This window comes from Tachyglossus aculeatus, chromosome 21 (genome assembly GCF_015852505.1).
Source record: "Tachyglossus aculeatus isolate mTacAcu1 chromosome 21, mTacAcu1.pri, whole genome shotgun sequence".
Classification (NCBI taxonomy): domain Eukaryota; kingdom Metazoa; phylum Chordata; class Mammalia; order Monotremata; family Tachyglossidae; genus Tachyglossus; species Tachyglossus aculeatus.
Window position 1 is genome coordinate 45904986 of NC_052086.1, and position 24676 is coordinate 45929661.

Here is a 24676-nt window from a genome sequence, read left to right on the forward strand (position 1 = left end):
GCCCCAAGCATCTTTCCCCCCCCCCCCCCCCCGTCTTCTGGCCACGCCCCAATCCGCCTCCCGTCCCTCATTCATTCATTCATTCATTCATTCATTCATTCATCATCATCATCATCATCAATCATCAATCGTATTTATTGAGCGCTTACTGTGTGCAGAGCACTGTACTAAGCGCTTGGGAAGTACAAATTGGCAACATAGAGAGACAGTCCGTACCCAACAGTGGGCTCACAGTCTAAAAGGGGGAGACAGGGAACAAACCAAACATACTAACAAAATAAAATAAATAGAATAGATATGTACAAATAAAATAAATAAATAAATAAATAATAGAGTAATAAATATGTACAAACATATACACATATATACAGGTGCTGTGGGGAAGGGAAGGAGGTAAGATGGGGGGATGGAGGGGGGGACGAGGGGGAGAGGAAAGAAGGGGCTCAATCTGGGAAGGCCTCCTGGAGGAGGTGAGCTCTCAGCAGGGCCTTGAAGGGAGGAAGAGAGCTAGCTTGGCGGATGGGCAGAGGGATTGGGGGCATTCCAGGCCCGGGGGATGATGTGGGCCGGGGGTCGATGGCGGGACGGGTGAGAACGAGGCCTAACGGTGAGGAGATCAGCGGTGGAGGAGCGGAGGGTGCGGGCTGGGCAGTAGAAGGAGGGAAGGGAGGTGAGGTAGGAGGGGGCGAGGGGATGGACAGCCTTGAAGCCCAGGGTGAGGAGTTTCTGCCTGATGCGCAGATTGATGATTGGTAGCCACTGGAGATTTTTGAGGATTGAGTGATTCATTCACTCAATCGTACTTATTGAGTGCTTACTGTGTGCAGAGCACTGTACTAAGCGCTTGGAAAGTACAAGTTGGCAACATGGAGAGACGGTCCCTACCCAACAGTGGGCTCACAGTCTGGAAGGGGGAGACAGAGAAGAAAACAAAACATATTAACAAAATAAAATAAATAGAATAAATATGCATTCAATCCTACTTATTGAGCACTTACTCTGTGTGCAGAGCGCTGTACTAAGCACTTGGGAAGTGCATGTTGGCAACATATAGACTGAGACTGAGCCAGACTGAACCCCCTCCTTCCTCTCCCCCTCCTCCCCCTCCCCATCCCCATCCCCCCCCCACCTTACCTCCTTCCCGTCCCCACAGCACCTGTATATATGCATATATGTTTGTACGTATTTATTACTCTATTTGTACATATTTATTCTATTTATTTTATTTTGTTAATGTGTTTTGTTGTCTGTCTCCCCCTTCTAGACTGTGAGCCCGCTGTTGCGTAGGGACCGTCTCTATATGTTGCCGACTTGTACTTCCCAAGCGCTTAGTACAGTGCTCTGCACACAGTAAGCGCTCAATAAATACGATTGATTGAATGATTGATTGGAGGAGGTGGGATTTTAGGAGGCTTTGAAGGTGGGGAACGTTGCAGTCTGATGGGTCCGGGGTTAAGAAAAGCTGAACCCCGAGGCCAGGGATATCAGGGCCCTGGGGCTGGTCAAGAAATGGCCATTTTTCAGTGCTAGAGTGACGTGAAAACGTCCTCAGTTTAAGACATTTAATCAGTTCTCCCATTTCAGTGTAATCTCACTGATGTCCTACTACAACCCAACCCACATACTTCTCTCCTCTAACATTACCCGACTCACTGTACCCTACTCATCTTGCCTGTTTTACTGCCAACCCCTTTCCCACGCCCTACCTCTGGCCTGGAACTCCCCTTCATATATGGCAGTCAACCTCCCTCCCCACCTACAAAGCCTTCCTAGAATCATTTCTCTTCCAAGCGGCCTTCTCTGAAATGAAATCCTCATTTCCTCAACTCCCTCTCCCTTCTGCTTCACCTCTGCACTTGGATCTGTCCCCTTTAAGCACTTGAAATTCACCCCACCCTCACCTTATACTCTCCCATTTCCCCTATCTGTAATTTATTTTAGTGTCTGTCTCTCTCATCAAACTGTAAGACCTTTATAGGCAGAGATTCTGCTACCAACTCCACGTACTGTACTCACCCAAGCTCTTAGTTACAGTGCTCTATACCCCCAAAACACTCATTAAATCACGAGAAGCAGCGTGGCTCGGTGGAAAGAGCCCGGGCTTGGGAGTCAGAGGTCATGGGTTCTAATTCCGGCTCCCCCACATGTCTGCTGTGTGATAGAGAAGCAGCGTGGCTCAGTGGAAAGAGCCCGGGCTTTGGAGTCAGAGGTCATGGGTTCGAATCCTGGCTCCCCCACATGTCTGCTGTGTGACCTTGGGCAAGTCACTTAACTTCTCTGAGCCTCAGTTACCTCATCTGTAAATGGGGATTGACTGTGAGCCCGACGTGGGACAACCTGATCATGTTATATCCCCCCAGTGCTTAGAACAGTGCTTTGTACATAGTAAGTGCTTAACAAGTGCCATCATCATTATTATTATTATTATCTTGGGCAAGTCACTTAACTTCTCTGAGCTTCAGTTACCTCATTTCATTCATTCATTCAATTGTATTTATTGAGCGCTTACTGTGTGCAGAGCACTGTACTAAGCACTTGGGAAGTACAAGTTGGCAACATAGAGAGACGGTCCCTATCCAACAGTGGGCTCACAGTCTAGAAGGGGGAGACAGAGAACAAAACAAAACACATTAACAGAATAAAATAAATGGAATAAATATGTACAAGTAAAATAAATAAACAAAATGGGGATGAAGAATGCGAGCCCCACGTGGGACAATCTGATCACCTTGTATCCCCCCAGCGCTTAGAACAGTGCTTTGCACATAGTAAGTATTTAACAAGTGCCATCATTATTATTATTACTGTTAAATATGGTTGATTGATTGAGCTCATTATGTGCAGGGAAGGTGTCCACTAATTCTGCTGTATTGTACTCTCCCAAGTGCTTAGTACAGAGCTCTGCACATAGTAAGTGTTCAATAAGTATGATTGATTGATGGGAAAAAAAAGGGCAAGTCAAAAAATATGGGCTTCAAGATTTGAGTGCATACTCCCTTTGCCTTTTTCTCATCTCTCTTGTTCAGGTCACCCCTCACCCCATTCATTCACGCAATCATATTTATTGAGTGCTTACTCTGTGCAAAGCACTGTACTAAGCGCTTGGGAGCGTACAATACAACAACAGACACATTCCCTGCCTGTCACAAGCTCAAGGTCCCCACCACCCCATGCCAGCCCATCCATCCAACCGCTCCCCTAGAACCCTCCCACAGCCTCAGCCAAGTGTGGCCTGTGGCACCTCGGCTCCATCATGGAGAGCCTTCCCTTCATCCTTGACATGTTTCTGACCCAGTTACTGCTCCTCCTCGCCATCACTGAAAAACCTGACTCTCCCCAGTTGACACGGTCTCCCCTGCTGCTCTCTTTAGTGGGGGCCTCATCTTTACCCACTCCCCCAGACTCCCTGGGAAAGGGGGAGGTGTTGGCTTCCTTCTCGCACCCCAGTGCCAATGCTGTGCACACAGTAAACGCTCAATAGTCAATCAATCAATCAATCAATCAATCGTATTTATTGAGCGCTTACTGTGTGCAGAGCACTGTACCAAGCGCTTGGGAAGTCCAAGTTGGCAACATATAGAGACGGTCCCTACCCAACAGTGGGCTCACAGTCAATAAATACGATTGAATGAACTTTCGCACCATTCCAGCTCCCCCAACCCTTTCTTTCCTTCCTCTGAAGCTCACATCATCCACCTCTACCATCCGCTCCAGATTCTAGTAACAGTCATCTGCCACCTCTCAGGCCCCACCTTCAACTTCACATTCCTTCGCCCTTTCTCCATCCCTACATTGATCCTTGGGAACTTCAATATCCACAAAGATGTTCCTGATGACCCTTCCACCGCCCGCTTTCTACCACTCCTCGACTCGACTGACCTTCTGCTCCATGCCAGCTCGCCCACTCACCCACTCGATCTCGTCATCTCTAGCCACTGCACAATCTTTACCCTCACCAATTCTGAAATCCCTCCAATCAATCAATCAATCAATTGTATTTATTGAGCGCTTACTATGTGCAGGGCACTGTACTAAGCGCTTGGGAAGTACAAATTGGCAACATATAGAGACAGTCCCTACCCAACAGTGGGCTCACAGTCTAAAAGGGGGAGACAGAGAACAAAACCAAACATACTAACAAAATAAAATAAATAGAATAGATATGTACAAGTAAAATAAATAAATAAATAGAGTAAAAATATGTACAAACATATATATATATATATATACAGGTGCTGTGGGGAAGGGAAGGAGGTAAGATGGGGGGGATGGACCACAACCTCCTCACCTGCCTTCTCTCCCACACACATCCTCCCTACAAATCTGGGCTGTTCACCCAGAGACCTCCGATCTTTTGACACCATCCAATTTTCCCAAGTCATCGTGCCGCATTTAGCCTCCATACCCCAACTTCCCTGGAATACCAAACAGACGTTCTCCACACCCGTGGGTAGGGTACGGGCCCGGGATTCAGAAAGTCTTGGGTTCTAATTCCGACTCCGCCACTTGTTTGCTGTGAGACCTTGAGCAAGTGACTTCACTTCTCTGTGCCTCAGCGACCTCACTGTAAAAACGGGGATTGAGACTGTGAGCCCCACATGGGACAGAGACGGTGTGCAACCGATAGAGAAACAGCGAGGCTCAGTAGAAAGAGCACGGGCTTTGGAGTCAGAGATCATGGGTTCAAATCCCGGCTCTGCCAATTGTCAGCTGTGTGACTTTGAGCAAGTCACAACTTCTCTGTGCCTCAGTTATCTCATCTGTAAAATGGGGACTAGGACTGTGAGTCCCCCATGGGGCAAACTGATCCTCATCATCAATCGTATTTATTGAGCGCTTACTGTGTGCACAGCCCTGTACTAAGCGCTTGGGAAGTCCAAGTTGGCAACATAGAGAGACAGTCCCTACCCAACAGTGGGCTCACAGTCTAAAAGGGGGAGACAGAGAACAAAACCAAACATACTAACAAAATAAAATAAATAGAATAGATATGTACAAGTATGATAAATAAATAGAGTAATAAATATGTACAAACATATATACAGGTGCTGTGGAGAAGGGAAGCAGGTAAGATCATCATCATCATCAATCGTATTTATTGAGTGCTTACTATGTGCAGAGCACTGTACTAAGCGCTTGGGAAGCACAAATTGGCAACACACAGAGACAGTCCCTACCCAACAGTGGGCTCACAGTCTAAAAGGGGGGAGACGGAGAACAAAACCAAACGTACTAACAAAATAAAATAAATAGGATAGATAGGTACGAGTAAAATAAATAGAGTAATAAATATGTACAAACATAGATACATATATACAGGTGCTGTGGGGAAGGGAAGGAGGTAAGATGGGGGGATGGAGAGGCGGACGAGGGGAAGAGGAAGGAAGGAATCAATCAATCGTATTTATTGAGCGCTTACTGTGTGCAGAGCACTGTACTAAGCGCTTGGGAAGTACAAGTTGGCAACATAGAGAGATGGTCCCTACCCAACAGTGGGCTCACAGTCTAGAAGACTCGAGCCGTGATTGGCTCCTGCGGGCCGGGGGGCGGGTTCGTTCGTCAGGGAAAACTGCGTGTGACGTAATCCGGGGCGGGGCCGCCGGGTGGGCGGAGCTCCGGGTCTGCGGAGCTGTGATTGGCTCCCGCGGGCCGGGAGGGGCCGGAGGGCGGGTTCATCATCATCAGCATCATCAATCGTATTTATTGAGCGCTTACTATATGCAGAGCACTGTACTAAGCGCTTGGGAAGTACAAATTGGCAACATATAGAGACAGTCCCTACCCAACAGTGGGCTCACAGTCTAAAAGGGGGAGACATCATCATCAATTGTATTTATTGAGCACTTACTATGTGCAGAGCACTGTACTAAGCGCTTGGGAAGTACAAATTGGCAACATATAGAGACAGTCCCTACCCAACAGTGGGCTCACAGTCTAAAAGGGGGAGACAGAGAACAAAACCAAACATACTAACAAAATAAAATAAATAGAATAGATATGCACACGCAGAGTAAATAAATAAATAAATAAACAGAAAGTGTGGCCCGGGTCCGAGTTAAAAACCCACTGGGTCCGAGTTAAAAACCCATTTGTTGCCAGCGGAATGATCTTTCCTGACCAAGCAATAAAAAAATCAACGGTATTTATTGAGCACTTACTACTGTATGCAGAGCACCGTACTAAGCATTTGTGAATACAATATAACAGGTGGTAGACACAGTCCCTGCCCCCAACAAGCTTATAGTCCATAAGGATGAGGCAGCGGCTTCCAAGTTTCAACCTGTTTAAATTGTAGCTCTCCCTCCCCTAAAGCTGTTGGTCAGGGACTGCGTCTGATCTATGCCTCCTACTCCAAGGCTTAGCACAGTGTTTGGCACACAGTAAACTTTAAATTCATTCAATCGTATTTACTGAGCGCTGACTATGCAAAGCACTATGCTAAGCACTTGGGAGAGTACACTATCACAATAAACAGACACATTCCCTGCCCACAACGAGACAGAGAACAAAACCAAACATACTAACAAAATAAAATAAATAGAATAGATATGTACAAGCAAGATAAATAAATAAATAAATATGTACAAACATATATACATATATACAGGTGCTGTGGGGAAGGGAAGGAGGTGGGGCCCTCAGGTGGGCGGAGCTCCAAGTCTGGGGAGCCGTGATTGGCTCCGGCGGGCCGGGGGGCGGGTTCGTTCGTCAGGGGGAACTGCGTGTGACGTATAGGGGCGGTGCCGCCGGGTGGGGCGGAGCTACGGGTCTGGGAGCCGTGATTGGCTCCCGCGGGCAGGGGGGGCGGGGGGTGGGTTCGTTCGTCTAGGGAACTGTGTGTGACGTAATCAATCAATCAATCAATCAATCCGTATTTATTGAGCGCTTATTGTGTGCAGAGCACTGTACTAAGCGCTTGGGAAGTACAAGTGGGCAACACATAGAGACAGTCTCTACCCAACAGTGGGCTCACAGTCTAGGGAGGGGAGACAGAGAACAAAACCAAACGTACTAACAAAATAAAATAAATAGAATAGATATCAATCAATTGTATTTATTGAGCGCTTACTGTGTGCAGAGCACTGTACTAAGCGCTTGGGAAGTCCAAGTTGGCAACATCTAGAGACATCATCATCATCATCAATCATATTTATTGAGCGCTTAAGTGTGCAGAGCACTGGACTAAGCGCTTGGGAAGTCCAAGTTGGCAACATAGAGAGACGGTCCCTACCCAACAGTGGGCTCACAGTCTAAAAGGGGGAGACAGAGAACAAAACCAAACATACTAACAAAATAAAATAAATAGAACAGATATGTACAAGTAAAATAAATACATAAATAGAGCAATAAATATGTACAAACATATATACATACATACAGGTATATGTACAAGCACAGATATATGTACAGATATGTACAAGTAAGATGAATAAATAGAGTAATAAATATGTACAAACATATCATCATCAATCGTATTTATTGAGCGCTTACTGTGTGCAGAGCACTGGACTAAGCGCTTGGAAAGTACAAATTGGCAACATATAGAGACAGTCCCTACCCAACAGTGGGCTCACAGTCTAAAAGGGGGAGACAGAGAACAAAGCCAAACATAGTAACGAAATAAAATAAATAGAATAAAAAGAATAGAATAGATACGTACAAGTAAAATAAATAAATAAATAGAGCACTAAATATGTACAAACATATATACAGGTGCTGTGGGTGCTGTTGTCTCCCCCTTTTAGACTGTGAGCCCACTGTTGGGTAGGGACTGTCTCTATGTGTTGCCAGTTTGTACTTCCCAAGCGCTTAGTACAGGGCTCTGCACACAGTAAGCGCTCAATAAATACGATTGATTGATCGATTGATTGACTGCGGGGAAGGGAAAGAGGTGGGGCCGTCTGGTGGGCGGAGCGAGCCGTGATTGGCTCCGGCGGGCCGGGGGGCGGGTTCGCTCGTCAGGGGAAACTGCGTGTGACGTAATAGGGGGCGTGGCCGCCTGGTGGGCGGAGCTACGGGTCTGGGGAGCCGTGATTGGCTCCCGCGGGCCGAGGGGGGAGGGGGGCCGGTTCGTTCGTCAGGGGAAACTGAGGGGCCGAGCAGGGCATCGTCCTCGTTGTTGTCGTCGACGGGCAGAGGTGTGTCCTTCCCCCTCGCCTTACCACCTTCCCCTCCCCACAGCACCTGTATAGATGTTTGTACGGATTTATTACCCTATTTATTTATTTCATTTGTCCATATCTATTCTATTTCTTTTATTTGGTTAAAATTGTTCTCCGTCTCCCCCTTCTAAACTGTGAGCCCGCCGCTGGGTAGGGGCCGTCTCTCTACGTTGCCAAGTTGGACTTCCCAAGCGCTTAGTACAGTAAGCGCTCAATAAATACGATTGAATGAATGAATGAGTGAATGAATGAATCTCCCCGGGGCGGGCCCACCTTCAAATACTGCGGGGGGGGGGAGAGGAGAAGGGCTCGGAGCCCGGTGGGACGGCCCAACTCTGAGGGGAGGACGGGGGGGGGAGGGGAGCGCAGGTTTAACCGTTGATGTGTCTAATGGTACGGTCCTCCCTCCCTCCCCCCCCCCCGCGTCATCTTGGGCTCGTCCAGTTAGGGCAGGGGGCTGCCCGCCCGCGGGGGCTTCTGGGTAATAATAATAATGACATTTATTGAGCGCTTACTATGTGCAAAGCACTGTTCTAAGCGCTGGGGAGGTTGCAAGGTAATCAGGTTGTCCCACGGGGGGCTCACAGTCTTAATCCCCATTTTACAGATGAGGGAACTGAGGCACCGAGAAGTGAAGTGACTCGCCCAAAGTCACACAGCTAATTGGCGGAGCTTGGATTTGAACCCATGACCTCTGACTCCAAAGCCCGGGCTCTTTTCCATTGAGCCACGCTGCTTCTCTAATAATAATAATGCCATTTATTCAGCGCTTACTATGCGCCAAGCGCTGTTCTAAGCGCTGGGGAGGCTACAGGGTGATCAGGTTGTCAATCAATCAATCGATTTATCGAACGCATACTGTGTGCAGAGCACTGGACTAAGCGCTTGTTGGGTAGGGACTGTCTCTAGGTGTTGCCAATTTGTACTTCCCAAGCGCTTAGTCCAGTGCTCTGCACATAGTAAGCGCTCAATAAATACGATTGATTGATTGATTGAGAAGCAGCTTGGCTCAGTGGAAAGAGCCCGGGCTTTGGAGTCAGAGGCCATGGGTTCGAATCCTGAGTCCACCACATGTCTGCTGTGTGATCTTGGGCAAGTCACTTAACTTCTCTGGGCCTCAGTTCCCTCATCTGTAAAATGGGGATGAAGACTGTGAGCCCCACGTGGGACAACCTGATCACCCTGTATCCTCCCCAGCGCTTAGAACAGTGCTTTGCACATAGTAAGCGCTTAACAAATGCCAATTATTATTATTATTATTATTATTGTTATTACTGATTGATTGATTGATTGGGAAGTCCAAGTTGGCAACATATAGAGACAGTCCCTACCCAACAGTGGGCTCACTTCCCCACAGCACCTGTATATATGTTTGTACATATTGATTACTCTATTTATTTTACTTGTACATATCTAGTCTATTTATTTTATTTTGTTAGTTTGTTTGGTTTTGTTCTCTGTCTCCCCCTTTTAGACTGTGAGCCCGCTGTTGTGTAGGGACTGTCTCTATATATTGCCGACTTGTACTTCCCAAGCGCTTAGTCCAGTGCTCTGCACGCAGTAAGCGCCCAATAAATACGCTTGATTCTACTGGGTCCCCAGCCTGAGATTGTTCACTCCTAGAGGGCGGGGGCTTTGGGACGTGCAGCTGTCAATCAATCAGTCAATCAATCGTATTTATTGAGCGCTTACTGTGTGCAGAGCACTGTACTAAGCGCTTGGGAAGTACAAGTTGGCAACATATAGGGACGGTCCCTACCCAACTGTGGGCTCACAGTCGAGAACTGTGCTTCTCTTCACAGGGTTTATAGAGAAGCAGTGTGGCTCAGTGGAAAGAGCCTGGGCTTTGGAGTCAGAGGTCATGGGTTCGAATCCCGGCTCCGCCACATGTCTGCTGTGTGACCTTGGGCAAATCACTTAACTTCTCTGAGCCTCAGTTACCTCATCTGTAAAATGGGGATGAAGACTGTGAGCCCCTCCCCCCCCGTGGAACAACCTGATCACTTTGTAGCCCCTCCAGCGCTTAGAACAATGCTTTGCACATAGTAAGAGCTTAACAAATGCCATTATTATTATTATTATTATTATTATTATTATTATTATTATTATTATTGCTCGCTGCCTGAGCTGGAAGTTTGGAGACCTGAGTTCTAATCTTGACCTGCCTCTTGTCCCCTGGGCGATCATGGGCAGCTCACTGACTTCCGTGTGCTGTCATCTGTAGAGTGGAGACTAAATTCCCGCTCTCCCTCCCCCTTGGACCATTGTCTACCAACTCGGTTGTATTGTACTCTCCTAAGCGCTTAGTACAGCGTGACTGATTGAGTCCCATGGGGGGCCAGGGTTCGTGTTTGAGCTGGTTATGTTGTATCTATCTACCCCAGGGCCTGGCACATAGCAGTGTTTAACAGATCCTCCTGTCATTCATCCATTCATTCATTCAATCGTATTTATTGAGCGCTTACTGTGTGCAGAGTACTGTACTAAGCACTTGGGAAGTACAAGTTAGCAACACATAGAGACAGTCAATCAATCAATCATATTTATTGAGTGCTTACTGTGTGCAGAGCACTGTACTAAGCGCTTGGGAAGTACAAGTTAGCAACACATCGAGACAATCAATCAATCAATTGTATTGAGCGCTTACTGTGTGCAGAGCGCGGTACTAAGCGCTTGGGAAGTACAAGTTAGCAACACGTAGAGACAGGCCCTACCCAACAGCGGGCTCACCGCCTAGGAGGGGGAGACGGACAACAAAACATATTAACAAAATACAATAAATAGAATAAATATGTACTTCTCAAGCGCTGTTGTACTTCCCAAGCGCTTAGTACAGTGCTCTGCCCACAGTAAGCGCTCAATAAATACGATTGATTGATTGATATGTACAAGTAAAATAGAGCAATAAATATGTACAAACGTATATAGTCCGAATACGTGCCTGGTGTTCAAGAAATACCACCACCGGACAGATCAAGGTGTCCCCCGACCAATTCCAGCTCCATCTGCTCCTCTCTGCTTTCCTCAGTGAGCCGGTCCGCGTTCCTCACTGCTCGATGTTGATCCTGTTTCTCCCACTTGTATAAACTTCCCTGTTTCATTTTGCGCCTGCTCTGGGACTCCCACAAACCCGACTTCTAGTGTCCACTTCCTGGTGTGGAAGCAAAGGCCCCTAGGTTGTTCTCAGCATTTGTGTATTCGTTTACGTTCAGTTGTACATTCAATTATCGATTGTCATCCTTCCATGTTTGTACATTGTTCTCAGCATTTGTGTATTCCTTTATGTTCAGCTGTACGTTCAATTATTGATTGTCATCCTTCCATGTTTGTACATTGTTCTCAGCATTTGTGTATTCGTTTACGTTCAGTTGTATTACATTCAGTTGTGCACTCAATTATTGTCATCTTTCCATGTTTGTACATTGTTCTCAGCATTTGTGTACTTGTTTACGTTCAGTTGTACATTCAATTATTGATTGTCATCCTTCCATGTTTGTACATTGCTCTCAGCATTTGTGTATTCGTTTACATTCAGTTGTACATTCAGTTATTGTCATCCTTCCATGTTGGTACACTGTTCTCAGCATTTGTGTATTCGTTAACATCCAGTTGTACATTCAGTTATTGTCATCCTTCCGTGTTTGTACATTGTTCTCAGCATTTGTGTATTCGTGTACATTCAGTTGTACATTCAATTATCGATTGTCATCCTTCCATGTTTGTACATTGTTCTCAGCATTTGTGCATTTGTTTACATTCAGTTGTACATTCAATTATTGTCATCCTTCCACGTTTGTACATTGTTCTCACCATTTGTGTATTCGTTTACATTCAGTTGTACCTTCAATTATCGATTGTCATCCTTCCATGTTTGTACGTTGTTCTCAGCATTTGTGTATTCGTTTACATCCAGTTGTACATTCAGTTATTGTCATCCTTCCATGTTTGTACATTGTTCTTAGCATTTGTGTATTCGTTTACATCCAGTTGTACATTCAGTTATTGTCATCCTTCCATGTTTGTACATTGTTCTCAGCATTTGTGCATTCGTTTACATTCAGTTGTACATTCAATTATTGTCATCCTTCCACGTTTGTACATTGTTCTCAGCATTTGTGTATTCGTTTACATTCAGTTGTACCTTCAATTATCGATTGTCATCCTTCCATGTTTGTACATTGTTCTCAGCATTTGTGTATTCATTTACATTCAGTTGTACATTCAATTATTGTCATCCTTCCATGTCTGTACATTGTTCTCAGCATTTGTGTATTCATTTACGTTCAGTTGTACGTTCAGTTATCGATTGTCATCCTTCCGTGTTTGTACATTGTTCTCAGCATTTGTGTATTCAGGTACGTTCAGTTGTACATGCAATTATTGTCATCCTTCCATGTTTGTACATTGTTCTCTGCATTTGTGTATTCATTTACGTTCAGTTGTACCTTCAGTTATCGATTGTCATCCTTCCATGTTTGTACGTTGTTCTCAGCATTTGTGTATTCGTGTACGTTCAGTTGTACATGCAATTATTGACCGTCATCCTTCCATGTTTGTACATTGTTCTCAGCATTTGTGTATTTGTTTATGTTCAGTTGTACATTCAATTATCGATTGTCATCCTTCCACGTTTGTGCTACTCTTCCATCCCTGATCTTTCTCCTGCGCCCATTATTTGACAGTGATTTTTCCGTCCGTCTCTGCCATTAGATTGTAAGCCCATAAAGGGCAAAGGCCGTGTCTTTGCCTCTGGTGTCGTCTCGCAGGCGCTCAGTACTGGTGCACCGTGTCTTTCAGGTGCTCAGTAAACAAGAGTGACAGCTTGGGGTCTCAATGGTAGAGAAGCAGCGCGGCTCAGAGGTCACGGGCTTTGGAGTCAGAGGTCATGGGTTCAAATCCCAGCTCCACCACTTAGCTGCGTGACTTTGGGCAAGTCACTTCACTTCTCCGGGCCTCAGTTCCCTCATCTGGAAAATGGGGATGAAGACTGTGAGCCCCCCGTGGGACAACCTGATCACGCTGTAACCTCCCCGGCACGTAGAACAGTGCTTTGCACTTAGTAAGCACTTAATAAATGCCATTGTTATTATTATTATTATTATTAATGCTAATGTCTCTGGTGCCATTAAAGACTTTCATCCTTCCCTTCCCCACAGCACCTGTATATATGTATATATGTTTGTACACATTTATTACTCTGTTTTACTTGTACATATCTATTCTATTTATTTTATTTTGTTAGTATGTTTGGTTTTGTTCTCAGTCTCCCCCTTTTAGACTGTGAGCCCACTGTTGGGTAGGGACTGTCTCTAGATGTTGCCAACTTGGACTTCCCAAGCGCTTAGTACAGTGCTCTGCACACAGTAAGTGCTCAATAAATACGATTGATGATGATGATGATGATGATTTATTACTCTATTTTACTTGTGCATATCCATTGTATTTATCTTATTTTGTTAGTATGTTTGGTTTTGTTCTCTGTCTCCCCCTTTTAGACTGTGAGCCCACTGTTGGGTAGGGACTGTCTCTAGATGTTGCCAACTTGTACTTCCCAAGCGCTTAGTACAGTGCTGTGCACACTTAAGCGCTCAATAAATACGATTGATGATGATGATGATGATGACTGTCTCTTTGTGTTGCCAACTTGGACTTCCCAAGCGCTTAGTCCAGTGCTGCGCACACAGTAAGCGCTCAATAAATATGATTGATTGATTCAAGCCAGAGTCAGGTCTCAGGTCCTGATCTAGCCGCCCCCCTCCCCACCCCCAGGTGACAGTAAGGTTCCTACACTGCCATCCCCCCAATCTTACCTCCTTCCCTTCCCCACAGCACCTGTATATATGTTTGTACATATTTATTACTCTATTTATTTATTTATTTTACTTGTACATATCTATTCTATTTATTTTATTTTGTTAGTATGTTTGGTTTTTTTTTTTTTTTTTCCTCTGTCTCCCCTTTTTAGACTGTGAGCCCAGTGTTGGGTAGGGACTGTCTCTATATGTTGCCAATTTGTACTTCCCAAGCGCTTAGTACAGTGCTCTGCACATAGTAAGCGCTCAATAAATATGATTGATTGATTGATTGATTGAAGAAGACCCTGAGACGGGGCCGCGTCCACCCAGCTGTTTTAGAGTATTTGTCTCCGGCTCGTCCTGCCGGACTCGTGTGGGCCGGTCCTTCGTGTTGCCCCGCAACAGCATCTAGCACAGGGGTGCCCAGTCAGGCAGAACTGGGCCGGCAGGTCCCTCTCCTTCCTTGTCCACTCTCCCCTCCCGCCGCACCCCAGGTCACCCCCCAACTGTGCTGCCTACTGCCACTGGGCAGATTAAAGTCCAGCCCGCCCCAAAGGCCGGCCTTGCCCGTTCTTTTCCCGGCTGTGTCGGGTGAGCCAGCCGACAGAAGCTTTCAGAGTCGCATCTTGACCCTTCTCCCCCCGCCTCCGCTTTCTCCACTTCCAGTTGCCGGCTTTCCAGGATGATCAGTTTTTGTCCCCAGTGCGGCTGTAAGGTTGAGCCGGCTTTTCACTTCTGCCCGTACTGTGGAAACCAGTTACCAGTCGAAGAGGGGAGCCAGAGTGGGTCCCCTGCCAAAGGGCCTGTGCCACATGCTACAGGTAATCCCCCCAAGCAACCCCCCTGAGGGTTTCCCTTGTCCAGAACTCGTGACAGAAGCCCCGACGGGCTTAAATAAAAACCAGATCCACAGCCCCCAGGCCGGGGCGGGCCAGCTGGACGGCAGACGGGCCCCGTGGTGTCAGACCAGACGCGGGGTCGCCCTACGACTGGGGACGGACCGTCACCTTGATCTCTTGAGCGTCTCCTCCTTGGACCGGACCCCTGGGCCACTGTGAGACTTGAGGCCCGGCTGACTCGGTCCCGCCACTTGTGCCTGGTCCCCGTCCCACCCTCTGCAGGAGCCACCCCCACCTCCCTGGGCCTTGGGCTTTCTGTCGGGCCCCCCTCCCAGCTGTTGAGAAGCAGCGTGACTCAGTGGAGAGAGCCCGGGCTTTGGAGTCAGAGGTCAGGGGTTCAAATCCTGGCTCCTCCAATTGTCAGCTGGGTGACTTTGGGCAAGTCACTTCCGTTCCCTCCTCTGCAAAATGGGGATTAAAACTGTGAGCCACTTCACTTCTCTGGGATTAAAACTGTGAGCCCCCCGTGGGACAACCTGATCACCTTGTATCCCCCCCCCCAGCGCTTAGAACAGTGCTTTGCACATAGCGCTTAGCACATAACCATCATCATTATTATTATTATTATCCACCCACCCGCCGCCCCCATCCCGGGGTGCCCAGGCTTGGAAAGGAAAGGCCCAGTGCTCCAACTCAAGACTCGGCCATGCTCAATCCCTCCTCTTCTGCTTCCTGTCATTTTAGGGGCAAAGCAGGAGGCGAGCTGTGGGAAGACAAAACAGTCACCCCCCAAGGGGATGACTTCCAGCCCCTCCCGACAGAGCCCAGCACCCAAGAGCTCGCCAAGCCCCTCGGCCAAGTCCAGGGGTGAGCGGACACACGGACGCAGCGGCGAGCGGAGAGGAGGAGAGGCTAGTGGGGCGGGGGGCCCTCCCCTTTATCTGCCTTGTCCTCGGGTCTCAAGTGGGGCCCGGTCGGGTGAGCCAGCCTTGCGGAGGCTGCGGGGAGCTCAGCTCCTGAACAGTGCTCCAAGATGTGTGGGGTGGTGGCCTGTCGATAGCAGACACCGCCGTTGGAAGAGCCCAGCTCATTCCGTGCCGCCCTGCCCCTCGACTGAGGCGGCATAGCCCTTGTCAATCAATCAATCAATCAATCGTATTTATCGAGCGCTTCTTGTCCTCTGCCTGCGCTGGGAGGGCGGCCAGCGCACAGACCCCGGATGCCCTTTTCCAGCCTGCAAATAGTGGATGCCTGGGGCACGTGACGTAGCGGGATGATGTCACCCTGAACCTTTCAAGCGCTTAGTACAGTGCCCTGCACCCAGTAAGCGCTCAGTGAATACGATTGATTGATTTCACATGTTTTCAAGGTCCCCCGACTGCCCCCCTCTAAGGCCGTGGCGCCGTCCTCTCCGACCCCGGGACCTCTGGGGCCGGGTCCGCCGGAGGAGCAGCGTGGCGTCAGAAGGCCATGGGTTCCAATCCCAGCTCCGTCACGTGTCTGCTGCGTGACCATGGGCAAGTCACTTCACTCCTCTGGGCCTCATTTAACCCCGTCTGTACATCGGGGATCAAGACTTTGCGCCCCATGGGGGACGGGGACTTTGTCCAGTCTAATTTGCTTGTATCCGCCCCAGTGCTGAGCGTATTGTCTGCCACATAGTAAGCGCTTAACAAACGCCATAATTATTATTATTAGGAGGCTGGCCGCCAGAGACAGACGCTCTGGGCACCGTGGTGGTGGCGGCGGGGGGAGCGGACCAGCCGGACGTGGGGCGGAGGGCCACTGTTTGACCCCCGCCACTGCCGGTTTCCCCTCTGCAGTGTCAAAGAGCAGCCCAGGGGCCAGCCAGCGAAGGAAAGCCGCCTGCCCGCCGCCCTTGTCCATATTGGACGTCGTAGTGGACAAGAACGACCACCGCTGGAAGCTGCTGAAGCTGGTGTCTCAGGGGAACAACGGCATGTTTTACGAAGGTGCGGCCAGCGGCGGGGGGCACGGCGAGGGGGCCGATTCTCATAGGTGCCCTTGGGCACCTTCTGCTGAGGGCAGGGGGGCTACAGAGGGGCAGAGCCTATGGCTGAAAACCCCCCGATCCTGGTCAATCCATCCCTGGTATTTCCTGAGAGCCTCTCGAGGGCTAGGTGCTGTACTGAGCGCCTGGGGAAGCCCCTCAGAAGCAGGATCCCTGCTCCTCACCCTGCAGGGGATTTCCCTCTCGACCCGGAGTGGGGGCGGAAGGTGGAGATGGTTTTTTGGAGAGGGAGGCGAGGGCTTAGGCCCGATCCGGGTCGGGGTCGGACAGCTGTCCGGTGACGGGGCAGACTGAGCGCGACAAACTGGACCGAGGGCTCAGACCGGCCAGTACCACACTCTGCCTCTATATGTTGCCAACTTGAACTTCCCAAGCGCTTAGTACAGTGCTCTGCACACAGTAAGCGCTCAATAAATACGATTGAATGAATGAATGAGAGATCCATTCCCTGCCGACAAGGGGCTTCCATTCTGGCTTTCCCGCGGAGGGAGACAGTTGGCAGCCCAGACTCCGCTGGGGGCTAGTTGGAGCTTCTCTGCTGGGAATAGGATTTTGCTCTTAGTAATAATAATTATGATATTTGTTAAGCGCTTACTATGTGCAAAGCACTGTTCTAAGCGCTGGGGAGGTTACAGTCAATCAATCGTATTTATTGAGTGCCTACTGTGTGCAGAGCACTGTACTAAGTGTTTGGGAAGTCCAAGTTGGCAACATATAGAGACGGTCCCTACCCAACAGTGGGCTCACAGTCTAGAAGGGGGAGACAGAGAACAAAACAAAGCATATTAACAAAATAAAATAAATAGAATATATATGTACAAGTAGAATAAATAAATAGAGTAATAAATACGAACAAACATATATACATATATACAGGTGCTGTAGGGAAGGGAAGGAGGTAAGGAGGAGGGGGAGAGGAAGGAGGGGGCTCAGTCTGGGAAGGCCTTCTGGAGGAGGTGAGCTCTCAGTAGGGCCTTGAAGGGAGGAAGAGAGCGAGCTTGGCGGAGGGGCAGAGGGATTGGGGGCATTCCAGGCCCGGGGGAGGACGTGGGCCGGGGGTCGATGGCGGGACAGGCGAGAATGAGGTACGGTGAGGAGATCAGCGGCGGAGGAGCGGAGGGTGCGGGCTGGGCTGGAGAAGGACAGAAGGGAGGTGAGGGAGGAGGGGGCGAGGGGATGGATGGCCAGCCTGGAAGCCCAGGGTGAGGAGGAGTTTCTGCCTGATGCGTAGGTTGATTGGCAGCCACTGGAGATTTCTGAGGAGGGGAGTAACATGCCCAGAGCGTTTCTGGACAAAGACAATCCGGGCAGCGGCATGAAGTATGGATTGAAGTGGGGAGAGACAAGAGGATGGGAGATCGGAGAGGAGGCTGATACAGTAGTCCAGACGGGATACGATGAGATGAGGTGATCAGGTTGTCCCAAGGCAGGGCTCACAGTTTTAATCCCCATTTGACAGATGAGGGAACTGAGGCACGGAAAAGTGAAGTGACTTTCCCAAAGTCACCCAGCTGACAGTTGGCAGAGCCGGGATTTGAACCCGTGACCTCTGACTCCAAAGCCCGGGCTCTTTCCACTGAGCCACGCTGCTTCTCCTGCTCTTGCCCCGAGTAGAGCTGAGGCTGTAGGTGGGCACTGCCCTGGGAAAGCAGGCCATTTCCCCTCACCCAGGGAGGCGCCCAGAATGGCGCCGGCGGTATCGTTGTGCAGCCCCATCCGGGGGCACCCCTGGACTCCCTCCCCCCAGGGTCCTATATCCGTTGGCGACGTCAGTCAAGAGAGACCTCAGACCCGATGCTCAGTCTTCCCTGGGAGAAACCTCGCCGTAGCGATGGACAGCTAGACTGGAAGCTCCTTGAAGGCAGGGATCAAGTCTCCCTCTACTGTGCTTTCCCAAGCGCTCACCATAATGATGGACAGCTAGACTGGAAGCTCCTGGAAGGCAGGGATCAAGTCTTCCTCTACTGTGCTTTCGCAAGCGCTCAGTACAGTGCTCTGCACACAGTAGGTTCAGTACATGCTAGTTGCCTGGTTCAATCAATCAGTAGCTGAGCATGTGCAGAGCACTTTACTGAGCACTGGGTACACCTCATCATTCATTCATTCATTCAATCGTATTTATTGAGCGCTTACTGTGCGCAGAGCACTGTACTAAGCGCTTGGGAAGTACAAGTTGGCAGCATATAGAGACGGTCCCTACCCAACAGCGGGCTTGGCTCACAGTCTTCATCCCCATTTTCCAGATGAGGGAACTGAAGCACAGGGAAGTGAAGTGACTTACCCAAAGTCACACGGCTGACAATTGGCGGGGCCGGGATTTGAACCCTTGACCTCTGACTCCAAAGCCCGGGCTCTTTCCACTGAGCCACGCTTAACAGATGCCAGCGCTTATGACAGTGCCTCTGCTCCTCCTCCCCTCCCCATCGCCCCCACCCATTCATTCATTCATTCATTCGTGCAATTGTATTTGTTGAGCGCTTACTGTGTGCAGAGCACTGTGCTAAGCGCTTGGGAAGTGCAGGTTGGCAACGTATAGAGACGGTCCCTGCCCTACCCCCTTTCTCTCCCCCAGCTCTTGTGTATATTTGTACGTTTATTATTCTATTTATTTTATTAATGTTGTATACATATATCTATAATTCTATTTGGGTAGGTACTGTCTCTATATGTTGCCAATTTGTACTTCCCAAGCGCTTAGTACAGTGCTCTGCACACAGTAAGCGCTCAATAAATACGATTGATTGATCTATTTTGATGATATTGACGCCTGTCTACTTGTTCTGTTTTGTTGTCTGTCTCCCCCTTCTAGACTGTGAGCCCGTTATTGGGTAGGGATTGTCTCTGTTGCCGAACTGTACTTTCCAAGCGCTTAGTACAGTGCTCTGCACACAGTAAGCACTCAATAAATACGATTGATTGATCTATTTTGATGATATTGACGCCTGTCTACTTGTTCTGTTTTGTTGTCTGTCTCCCCCTTCTAGACTGTGAGTCCGTTATTGGGTAGGGATTGTCTCTGTTGCCGAACTGTACTTTCCAAGCGCTTAGTACAGTGCTCTGATGATGATGATGGTATTTGTTAAGTGCTTACTATGTGTTCTAGACTGTGAGCCCACTGTTGGGTAGGGGCTGTCTCTATATGTTGCCAACTTGGACTTCCCAAGCGCCTAGTCCAGTGCTCTGCACACAGTGAGCACTCATTGCCCTCTGACAGCAATAATGATAATTGGGGTATTTGCTAAGTGCATACATTGTGCCAAGCACTGCGGGAGATAGAAGATGATCGGGTTAGACACAGTCCTCGCCCACACAGGGCTCACGGCCTAAGGGGGAGGGAGGATCGGAACTGAATCCCCATTTTGCAGACGAGGAAAGTGAGGCCCAGAGAAGTGAGCCCGCTGTTGGGTAGGGACTGTCTCTATGTGTTGCCAACTTGTACTTCCCAAGCGCTTAGTGCAGTGCTCTGCACACAGTAAGCGCTCAATAAATATGATTGATTGATTGATTGATTGATTGGAGCAGCGTGGCTCAGCGGAAAGAGCCCGGGCTTTGGAGTCAGAGGTCATGGGTTCAAATCCCAGCTCTGCCAGTTGTCAGCTGTGTGACTTTAGGCAAGTCACTTCACTTCTCTGGGCCTCAGTTCCCTCATCTGGAAAATGGGGATGAAGACTGTGAGCCCCCCGTGGGACAACCTGATCGCCCTGTAACCTCCCCAGCACTTAGAACATTGCTTTGCACATAGTAAGCGCTTAATAAATGCCATCATTATTTTTGGAGTGACTTTCCCGTGGTCACCCAGAAGGCCAGCGACGGAGCCGGTTTTAGCCCGTAGATCCTCCGAATCCCAGGCCCGGACTGTCGTCATTGGGCCGTGCTGCTTCCTCTAGGAGCTTACGGTCTATCATCATCATCATCATCAATCGTATTTATTGAGCGCTTACTGTGTGCAGAGCACTGGACTAAGCGCTTGGGAAGTACAAGTTGGCAACATCTAGAGACAGTCCCTAGCCAACAGTGGGCTCACAGTCTAAAAGGGGGAGACGGAGAACAAAACCAAACATACTAACAAAATAAAATAAATAGAATAGATATGTACAAGTAAAATAAATAAATAAATAAACAGAGTAATAAATATGTACAAACATATATATGTATATACAGGTGCTGTGGGGAAGGGAAGGAGGTAAGATGGGGGGATGGAGAGGGGGAGAGGAAGGAAGGGGCTCAGTCTGGGAAGGCCTCCTGGAGGAGGTGAGCTCTCAGTAGGGCCTTGAAGGGAGGAAGAGAGCGAGCTTGGCAGGTGGGCAGAGGGATTGGGGGTATTCCAGGCCCGGGGGATGACGTGGGCCGGGGGTCGATGGCGGGACAGGCGAGAACGAGGTACGGTGAGGAGATTAGCGGTGGCAGAGGAGCGGAGGGGGTGGGGTGGGCTGTAGAAGGAGAGAAGGGAGGTGAGATAGGAGGGGGCGAGGTGATGGACAGCCTTGAAGCCCAGGGTGAGCTGGTGGGGTGGGCAGAACTGGAATTGGTGTCCAGCCCACCACCCGGGCCTGGAATACCTCAGGACCTCATGTATTCCTCCTCCCACAGCCCAGGCAGTGTCCGGAGCGTACTCGCAGAAGGAGCAGTTCTCCCTGAAGCTCGTGAGTTGGCCTTTGTTTTCCAGGCAGGGCTGGGCGGGTACGGGCCGTGGGCTGAGCAGGGCCAAATGGCTGTGTGTCGAGCGGGTGGCACGCTGGGGCCATGCTGGGGCCAGGCGTCTGCGGGCCCTGGGCCCGGGTACGCAGGCCGCGGTGTGTGCGGGCCGTGTGCCGGGCAGAGGCCCGCGGGGGGATGGAGTCTCCCTTTGGGAACGGCGGACGAGGGAGCTGCGGTCCAGTGAGGCATCCAGCGCTTAGAACAGTGCTTCGCACATAGTAAGAGCTTAAAAATGCCATCAATATTATTACTACGATTATAGATGTTGCCGATCCCGGGCCGGAGGGATGGGTGGCAGTTCCCCTGACTCGCACAGAGTCGCTTGGGGCTCTCCTGTCCTGTCCTGCCCGGCGGATTCGAGCTGGGCTGGGGGGGCCACGACGGGTGGGCGCAGGAGGGCAGGGGCCGGCGGAAGTTTTTGACGTCCAGGCCCCTTTTACTGACAGAAGAAGGCACAGGCCTGCGAGGCAGAAGCCCCAGCTCTGCCACTTTTTTTTTTTTGGATGGCATTTGTTAAGCACCTACTATGTGCAAAGCACTGTTCTAAGCTCTGGTGGGGATACAAGGTGATCAACTCGCCCCACATGGGGCTCACGGTCAATCCCCATTTCACAGATGAGGTAACTGAGGCTCAGAGAAGTGAAGTGACTTGCCCAAGGTCACACAGCAGACATGGGGCGGAGCTGGGATCATCGTCATCATCATCAATCGTATTTATTGAGCGCTTACTATGTGCAGAGCACTGTACTAAGCGCTTGGGAAGTACAGATTGGCAACATATAGAGACAGTCCCTACCCAACAGTGGGCTCACAGTCTAAAAGATACGAACCCATGACCTCTGACGCCAAAGCCCAGGCTCTTTCCACTGAGCCACGCTGCTCCAGTTGTCTCCCCTGTGACCTCGGGCCAGCCGCTTCACTTCTCTGGACCTCAGTGACCTCACCTGTAAAATGGAGTGAAGAGTGTGAGCCCCATGTGGGACAGGGACCGTGTCCAACCTGATCAAGTTGTATCTACCCCGGCACTTAAGAACAGTACTTGGCACATAGTAAGCGCTTAACGAATAGCGTAATTATTATTCTTATTGTTACACATATCGTGCTCCAAGCCCCTGCTCCAGGACATAATAATAATAATAATGGCATTTGTTAAGCGCTTACTATGTGCAAAGCACTGTTCTAAGCGCTGGGGGGGGATACAAGGTGATCAGGTTGTCCCACGGGGGGCTCACAGTCAATCTCCATTTTACAGATGAGGGAACTGAGGCTCAGAGAAGTGAAGTGACTTGCCCAAGGTCACACAGCAGACATGTGGTGGAGCGGGGATTCGAACCCATGACCTCTGACTCCAAAGCCCGGGCTCGTCCCCACTGAGCCCGTGTGGGTGTCAGTGTGGGTGGGGAGGGGGCAGATTCTGTCGGGTGGGCTCGGCCCCCCGGGTCTCCGGGACGGGGCAGGGGCTGAGCGGGGCCCTCCCTTCCCCTCCCCGCAGGACGGCAAGGACAGCCGGCTGTACAACGAGCAGAACTTCCTGCAGCGAGCTGCCCAGAAAGCCGCAGGTGTGCCCCCCGCCCACCCGCCCGCCGCCTCCCGGGGACGCCCTCTCCCCTCCTCTGGAGAGACCCTTCCCCCCCAATTCATTCATTCAGTCAGACTTATTGAGCACTTTCTGTGTGCAGAGCACTGTACTGAGCGCTGGGGAAGTACAAGTTGGCCACAGATAGAGACGGTTCCTACTCACAGGCTAGAAGGCTTCCAGGCTGCCCATCCCCTCGCCCCCTCCTCCCTCAGCTCCCTTCTGTCCTTGTCCAGCCCAGCCCGCACCCTCCGCTCCTCTGCCGCCGCTCACCTCCTCACCGGGCCTCGTTCTCGCCTGTCCCGCCATTGGCCTTCTAGACTGTGAGCCCACTGTTGGGTCTCTAGATGTTGCCAACTTGTACTTCCCGAGCGCTTAGTACAGTGCTCTGCACACAGTAAGTGCTCAGTAAATACGATTGATTGATTGACCCCCGGCCCATATCCTCCCCCTGGCCTGGAGTGCCCTCCCCCAGCACATCCGCTATCTCTTCCTCCCTTCAAAGCCCTACCGAGAGCTCACCTCCTCCAGGAGGCCTTCCCACACTGTGAGCCCCCTCCTTTCTCTCCCTCTCCTCCCCCTCCCCATCCCCTCCACCCTACCTCCTTCCTCTCCCCACAGCACCTGTATATATGCTTGTACATGTTTATTACTCTATTTTATTCGTACATATTTATTCTATTTATTTTACTTCGTTAATATGTTTTGATTTGTTTTCTGTCTCCCCCTTCTAGACTGTGAGCCCGCTGTTGGGTAGGGACCGTCTCTCTATGTTGCCGACTTGCCCTTCCCAAGCGCTTAGTACAGTGCTCTGCACACAGTAAGCACTCAATAAATATGATTGAATGAATGAATAGAAGGGGGATATGTTTGTACGTATTTACTACTCTATTTTATTTGTACATATTCTGTTTATTTTATTTTGTTAATATGTTTTGTTTTGATGTCTGTCTCCCCCTTCTAGTCTGTGAGCCCGCTGGTGGGTTGGGACCATCTCTATATGTTGCCAACTTGGACTTCCCAAGCGCTTAGTACAGTGCTCTGCACACAGTAAGCACTCAATAAACATGATTGAATGAATGAATAGAAGGGGGATATGTTTGTACGTATTTATTACTCTATTTTATTTGTACATATTCTATTTATTTTATTTTGTTAATATGTTTTGTTTTGATGTCTGTCTCCCCCTTCTAGGCTGTGAGCCCGCTGTTGGGTAGGGACCGTCTCTATATGTTGCCAACTTGGACTTCCCAAGTGCTTAGTACAGTGCTCTGCACACAGTAAGCGCTCAATAAATATGATTGAATGAATGAATGAATGAATAGAAGGGGGAGACAGACAAAACAAAACATGTGGACAGGTCTCAAGTCATCAGAACAATCAATCAATCAATCAATCAATCATATTTATTGAGCACTTACTATGTGCAGAGCACTGTACTAAGCGCTTGGGAAGTACAAGTTGGCAGTAGACAAACAAATCTTAAACAAATAGACTTAACAATAGACTTAACAAATAGACTTAAAGCTAAATGTACATCATTAAAATCAATACAATAGTAAATATGTACATGT

At 49.3% G+C, this 24676-nt stretch overlaps 1 protein-coding gene across 4 annotated transcripts in view; it reads left to right on the forward strand.

Moving 5' to 3' along the window:
• Positions 1-8129: 8129 nt before the first annotated feature.
• Positions 8130-24676, forward strand: part of VRK3 (VRK serine/threonine kinase 3) — a 29048-nt gene continuing 12501 nt past the window's right edge. For 3 of the 4 annotated variants that reach the window (XM_038762255.1, XM_038762258.1, XM_038762257.1), the window contains exons 1-6: positions 8130-8138; positions 14624-14778; positions 15541-15663; positions 16620-16769; positions 21419-21471; positions 23019-23085. In XM_038762255.1, the coding sequence (XP_038618183.1) occupies positions 14640-14778; positions 15541-15663; positions 16620-16769; positions 21419-21471; positions 23019-23085 (532 nt within the window). In that variant the 5' untranslated portion in view covers positions 8130-8138; positions 14624-14639. The remainder of the gene's footprint in view (positions 8139-14623; positions 14779-15540; positions 15664-16619; positions 16770-21418; positions 21472-23018; positions 23086-24676) is intronic. The other variant, XM_038762256.1, reaches the window with a different exon arrangement.